This window comes from Neofelis nebulosa, chromosome 13, assembly GCF_028018385.1.
Source record: "Neofelis nebulosa isolate mNeoNeb1 chromosome 13, mNeoNeb1.pri, whole genome shotgun sequence".
NCBI lineage: Eukaryota > Metazoa > Chordata > Mammalia > Carnivora > Felidae > Neofelis > Neofelis nebulosa.
Window position 1 is genome coordinate 62,989,034 of NC_080794.1, and position 6,080 is coordinate 62,995,113.

The 6,080-nt window shown below is 57.7% G+C and overlaps 1 protein-coding gene across 1 annotated transcript; it reads left to right on the forward strand.

Moving 5' to 3' along the window:
* Positions 1 to 1,723: 1,723 nt before the first annotated feature.
* NKX2-3 (NK2 homeobox 3) lies at positions 1,724 to 5,827 on the forward strand. The gene is made up of 2 exons (XM_058697431.1): positions 1,724 to 2,731; positions 4,219 to 5,827. The coding sequence occupies exons 1-2, from the start codon at positions 2,371 to 2,373 to the stop codon at positions 4,959 to 4,961; spliced, it is 1,104 nt and encodes a 367-aa protein (XP_058553414.1). The 5' UTR covers positions 1,724 to 2,370; the 3' UTR covers positions 4,962 to 5,827.
* Positions 5,828 to 6,080: the final 253 nt, after the last annotated feature.

The following is a 6,080-nucleotide window of genomic DNA, read 5'->3' on the forward strand; positions in this document are numbered from 1 at the left end:
AACAAAACCAACGCTCAAAGAGGCGGAAAAATTTGGGAACCAGAAATATTGTCGGAGATGGTCTAGCTCCGGGGAATGGGAGTGGAGGAGTGGGGCTGGAGCGCAGCTTCCTTCTTTTAGGCTTGACTGCCAACGCGACGCACACCCTCAAGGACCCCCACCCCACAGTGCCGCGCACTCACCCCCACCTCTCTCTCTTGATCTTTGCGCCCGAGCGGTTGCGATCCGCAGCAATACCAGGTGCATTCTTCTCCCTGCAGCCCTGGCCTGGTTTGGAGAAGCCGGCCCCGCCTGGGACGTCAATAGTCTCAATTCTGAGAAGAGAGGCACCGGCAAGGCTCTTCCCACAGAGGGTCTCCCCCACGACCCGCGGGCCGCCGCCACCCTAAGTACTCCCGGGTGCACGTGGCCCGCGCCGCATCCCAGCTCTCCGGGCGGCCCCAGGGGCTGACTCCCCGCACCATTTCCGCTGGCTGCCGAACAGCCCCGCCTCTCTCCCCTCCCGCCTTTCTCTTCTTGGCCTTGGGCACCCACAACTCCCAACGCAGCGGGACCCGCAGGACAGCTCTCCACGGCTCGCCCCAACTCTAGCCGTGTGTGCCGCGCCCGGGGGCGTTGTCCACAGTCCCTGCACCTTCCACCCGCCCCTTCCAGCTAAGACCGGTCTCCCACCATCTTGGCGGAGAAAAAAAAAAAAAAATGCTTGGGGCGGCCAGGGCCGGATATGGGGCGCCTCGGTTGGGCTGGAACCGGTCTCTGTTTTTTCCAAGGCCAGTGCTGAGCCAGGTCTTTCTGTGGGCCTCACAGTAGCTCCCGCTGCTCCTCACTGGGCGAGGCGTGGTGGCTGGCGAGCGCCAATTGTGCAGAAGATGATCCCCACCGGCGCGGAGTTTCCAGACCTTCAGGGGACCCCACAGATTCGCCCAGAAAACAACCAGGGCCACACGAGGGCGCCAGAAGGCGTATGGGTTGGAGAAATTAGAAAGCCGCCTCCGAGGGTAAGGGCCTAGATCCAAGTTCCCGGTTTGAATATGCAGAAAAGAAGGCCTCCATGGCTGGGTCACAGATACTGCTCTCAAGATCGTAAGAAGCCACCCAGTGTGTGCAGCAATCCAGCCACGCCATCACCAATGCAGTCAACAAACACTGCTTGATCTCTGATGCAGAATAGTGGTAGTTGAGGTGTACCGAGCACTTAATATGTGTGGGGCCCTGCACTAAACTCCTGGCATGTTTTGTCTTTTATCCCTGGCAACAACCTCTGAATAAGTATTACTACCTCCTCTTTGTAGGCAAAGACACTGAGGCTTAGAAACGCCCAAGGCCACTGACTACGTCAGGATTGGAACCAAGAGCCGTCAGACAACCAAGTTTACTAACAACTCCATCCTCCTGTCTCTCACATACCTGCTTCGCGCGGCAGCTGCAAGGGCTACAAGGGCAAATACAACGGAGACCTTTCCTTCGGGGGCTCATAGTTTACCCAGGGCCACCAGGCCGGCAATATATACTACTGGGTGAGAAGTGATAAGTGACACGAACGTCCTTTACTAACACGCGCTGCGAGTTCAGATGCGGGAGGGATGACTTCCGGCTAGGCGATCAGGGAGCTCTTCCTCGGAGAGGTAGTATTTGAGCAGAGCCTTGGAGAACAGCTTTCCATTCATGGAAACAAGGGCAAGGAAGACGTTCCAAGTGGAGGGAACAGCTTAAGCAAAGTCAACAAGTCGGGAACAGACACGTTGCCCATCCATAGATATACAAAACAATCCGTCTTCTTGGGAATCCTGTGGCCGGCATTTACGGGCCAGGAAGTTTTCTTGCCCCATAGCAGCTGGGAAAAGCCACGCTCCTGGGCCATTCTTCCTGGCAGTTGGCTCATGGACAGGAAGCCTCCCAGAACTGGCCCCGGCCGGGAAGGTACAGCCAGGCGGGGCGGGAATCGGTAGTTCGGGCACCCGGGGCATTGCAGCCTTACCCACAACGACTTGGACTTCACGACTCTATACTAGTCCTTTATTTCTGGTAGCGCCACAGCACCCCACACAGTGGATGCGGGGGGCGTGGTCCACATGAGCCGGAGCCAATGGGGAGGGAGGCCGAGGCGAGAGCCCCGCCCCCGACGTGACGCACGACCCCCGGACACAGGCTTCGCAGCCCCGGCTCCAGTCCCTGCAGTGGCTGTAACAAAACCCAGACCCCCAGGTCCGGGCCAATGGAGGCGATTTAGACTGGAGCGGGACCGCGTCTGTCAAAAACCCGACTCGGCAGCAGCGGCAGAGTCCAGAAGGAGAGCTGGAGCCGCTGCACTACTTCCCCGCCCCCGCCGGGATTTATTGAGTATTTGGACTGGACAATTAAGTGGCCCTGATGATGTTACCAAGCCCGGTCACCTCCACCCCTTTCTCAGTCAAAGACATTTTGAATCTGGAGCAGCAGCAGCAACAGCACTTCCACGGCGCGCACTTGCAGGCGGACTTGGAGCACCACTTCCACTCCGCACCGTGCATGCTGGCCGCCACCGAGGGGACTCAATTTTCTGACGGAGGGGAAGAAGACGAGGAAGAAGAGGGCGACAAACTGTCCTATTTGAACTCACTAGCCACAGCCGATGGCCACGGGGGCTCGGGGCTCTGTCCCCAGAGCTACGTCCACACAGTCCTGCGAGACTCGTGTAGCGGGCCTAAGGAACATGAAGAGGAGCCCGAGGTCGTGAGGGACCGGAGCCAAAGTGAGTAGAGGGGGAAAGAAAAGCCCCCGCACATCTGGAGCAATGGCGGAGCGCCCGCAAACAGCCCACAAACCTTGTCAGCAGTGCTTCCCGCCCCTTTAACCTTTGGCTGGGGTCATGCCTCGCCCTGGTCAACGACAGCTCCACAAAGCGCAGGTGCCTGCGAGCGAGCCGGGTCAGAGGGAGAAGGACGAGGTGACCCCGACAACTACGCCTCTCGCCTCCCGGAGAGGAGAGGCGATGCAAGCCCCCAAGGGAAGGAAGGGAAAGTAATTGCTGCCCTGAGGCCGATAAGCAACACGGGTTCAGTAGTCAGGATCCAGCAGCTAGAGAGACAGCTTGAGCCTCTTCCTCTTTTCCCCCTAGCATGAGACGAGTTCTTTGAGGCCGGGACAGAGGTCCCCTCTTCTCCAAAAAAGATGATCCAAGCAGGTTGTGTTGGCAGGGCGCAGGAACTTTGGCAGAGACCAGCCAAGTGATTTCCTCACTTCTCTGCTTGGAGTTCAGTGTCCTGGACCCCAAGGCACCGGGCAGAGAGGGAAGGGACAGTCCGGGCGAGTGCGTGGGAACCCAGTGCATTTCCGTGTGCAGTATGTTCACACGGGAGAGTTTTTTGAAAATTCATAAGGTTATGCTTTGTGTCCCAGGCTGTGGGGCTGCAGGGTGAGTGAAAAACGCGCCGAACGTAGTCCTAGATCCCAGCTGCTCACATCTGATGGGAGGTGAATTGGGTAGGGAAGACAGGATAACTGAATATAGCTTCCAAGGAAGTGTCTGCTTCTGAGGGGAGAGAATCAAAGAACGTCTTTCCCAAGAGGAGGTCTGATGTGGCAGCAGCCAAGGCCTATACTCCTGACAGTTCCCCTGGGCCTAAAATCCACATAATACAGTCTAAATCAGTTAATCAAATTTCTTCTTTTCTCTCAAAGGTAACACAGTCATCGTCACGCAGACATTTAGCCGGGGGCATGTTGTCTTTTAAAAGAAAAAAAAAAGTTCCTAGGCAATACAGGAGCGTTACACTCAAGCATTTTCTAACAGAAAGATTTTTCAGGCAACTCACACCAGCCCCCAAATACCAACATGCTTCACACCTTTGACTATCCTTTACATAGTGGAAGGCTAACAAGCTTGCAAATACTCTATAGTTATGATATAGTTGCAAGCTTTCATCCTGAAAACAGTCATTAGCACGCCGAGCCGCACATTTAATACAGAGTAATCTCTTTCTCGCTGATGCTCAAGTTCTAAATAAAGGCGAACTACCCCTCCCCATGGAACGTGCCTCCACCCTCTAAGGGCGTTCTGAGGGTGCTTGGGATGTGGCGGGGTCCCATGGCGCCAGCAGCCACAAACTTTCCAGAAAGTCCAGGCATTTACTACCGCACGCACCGCGCTGCCGCCCAAAGGGCCACAGTGCGCTGGGATAGGAACCGCGGTTAGGCTGGGAACTGCTAAGGGACGCTGTTGTTTTGCTTCTTCCGCAGAAAGCTGCCAGCTGAAGAAGCCTCTGGAGGTGGCCGCGGATTGTAAGGCGGCGGAGGAGACCGAGAGACCCAAGCCACGCAGTCGCCGGAAGCCCCGGGTCCTCTTCTCGCAAGCCCAGGTCTTCGAGCTGGAACGCAGGTTCAAGCAGCAGAGGTACTTGTCGGCGCCCGAGCGCGAGCACCTCGCCAGCAGCTTGAAGCTCACGTCCACGCAGGTGAAGATCTGGTTCCAGAACCGCAGGTACAAGTGCAAGAGACAGCGGCAGGACAAGTCTCTGGAGCTGGGCGCGCACGCACCCCCGCCGCCACCGCGCCGCGTGGCAGTGCCTGTGCTGGTGCGGGACGGCAAGCCGTGCGTCACGCCGGGCGCGCAAGCCTACGGCGCGCCCTACAGCGTGGGTGCGGGCGCCTACTCCTACAACAGCTTCCCCGCCTATGGCTATGGGAACTCGGCCGCCGCCGCCGCCGCCGCCGCTGCCGCCGCCGCCGCCGCGGCGGCCTACAGCGGCAGCTACGGCTGTGCGTACCCGGCAGGCGGCGGCGGCGGCGGCGGCGGCGGCGGGGCCTCCGCGGCGGCCGCGGCCATGCAGCCCGCCTGCAGCGCTGCCGGAGGCGGCCCCTTTGTGAACGTGAGCAACCTAGGCGGCTTTGGCGGCGGTGGCGGCGCGCAGCCGTTGCACCAGGGTGCGGCGACCGGGGCTGCTTGCGCGCAGGGCACCTTGCAGGGCATCCGGGCCTGGTAGGCACGCGGCTGGTCACGCGGCAGTCGCCACACTGCAGCCTGGCACCGCGGGACTGAAGCGCGAGAAAGGTTGGACCTTAGGGCCAGGTCCCCTCGTTAAAAAAAAAAAAAAAAAAAAAAAAAGCCACACAAAACAACAACAACAACAAAGGACACGTCTCGATCCCCAGGGCCCCGGAGCACAGCTCGCGCGAAGCCTGGGGAAGGGGGATGAGGGGCGAGGAGGATGCCCGAGACCGGTCGCGGAGACTGTCTCTGAGGCAGAAACTCCGGCTGGGTGCCGGGGAGGACAATGGCCCCGACTCTGGCCCCGAAGTGAGTGCGAGAGGCTGGGACTCTGGCTTCCGTTTGGTTCTCCCAAACCAAGAATGCCTTCTTTCCCCTTGGCCTTCCCGCGGCTTCCGCGAAATGTCGGCAGAAAACCCAAGGACAAAAAAAAAAAAAAAAAAAAAAAAAAAAAAAGGCATGAAGGAGAGAAAAATGGGTGTCGTGGCTTGAGAAATCCCCAAGCCTTACCCACCCCTCTGCCCCTTTTGCGGCCCGGAGCGCCACACCACAGTCAATTTTCCTTTTTCCCAACCGCCTGCCTTCCGCAGCAGATACCTCGGCCGGGATCTCCGGATTGTCAGGGGGTAGAACTCTGCGAGATAAACAAGCGAGGCATGATCAAACATTAGGGGGTCTGAACAAATCCGGGAGCTGGTGGCCCACCGGAGGTGTTACCAGGTTTCCTTTCTGTTTCATATTCTGTATTCAGCACATATAATATATCTATAACTATATCCACACGCCGTGTACACACCCGCTGCCATACACTACAGGAGTCAATAAACAAGGTGCAATATTTCCAAACCGTTGGTTGCAGACTTTGTTTCGCTTCCCAAAGTGGAGAGGGATCCTTTAAACGGGGGGAGAAGGATAGGCAATGAAAAGGTGCATAAGGGAAAGCAATCTTTCCTGGGCGATCGCAGGCCTGGCCTCTCCTGGGCCAGCCCCTGGGCTGCAAGTCTGTGTCCTCTTGGTTTTATTCATTAATTTCTCTTTTCTCTTGTGGGAGGACAGGTCGGAGACTCAGGGCCTTTTGAGGTCCCGGCTTTGTAATCCCCACAAGTTTTACCCA

Excerpts from the sequence above, each read along its gene's own strand:
- NKX2-3 (XM_058697431.1), top strand. The coding sequence starts at position 2,371 with ATGATGTTACCAAGCCCGGTCACCTCCACCCCTTTCTCAGTCAAAGAC. Across the intron at positions 2,732-4,218 it reads CGTGAGGGACCGGAGCCAAA|AAAGCTGCCAGCTGAAGAAG; the intron begins GTGAGTAGAGGG and ends CTTCTTCCGCAG.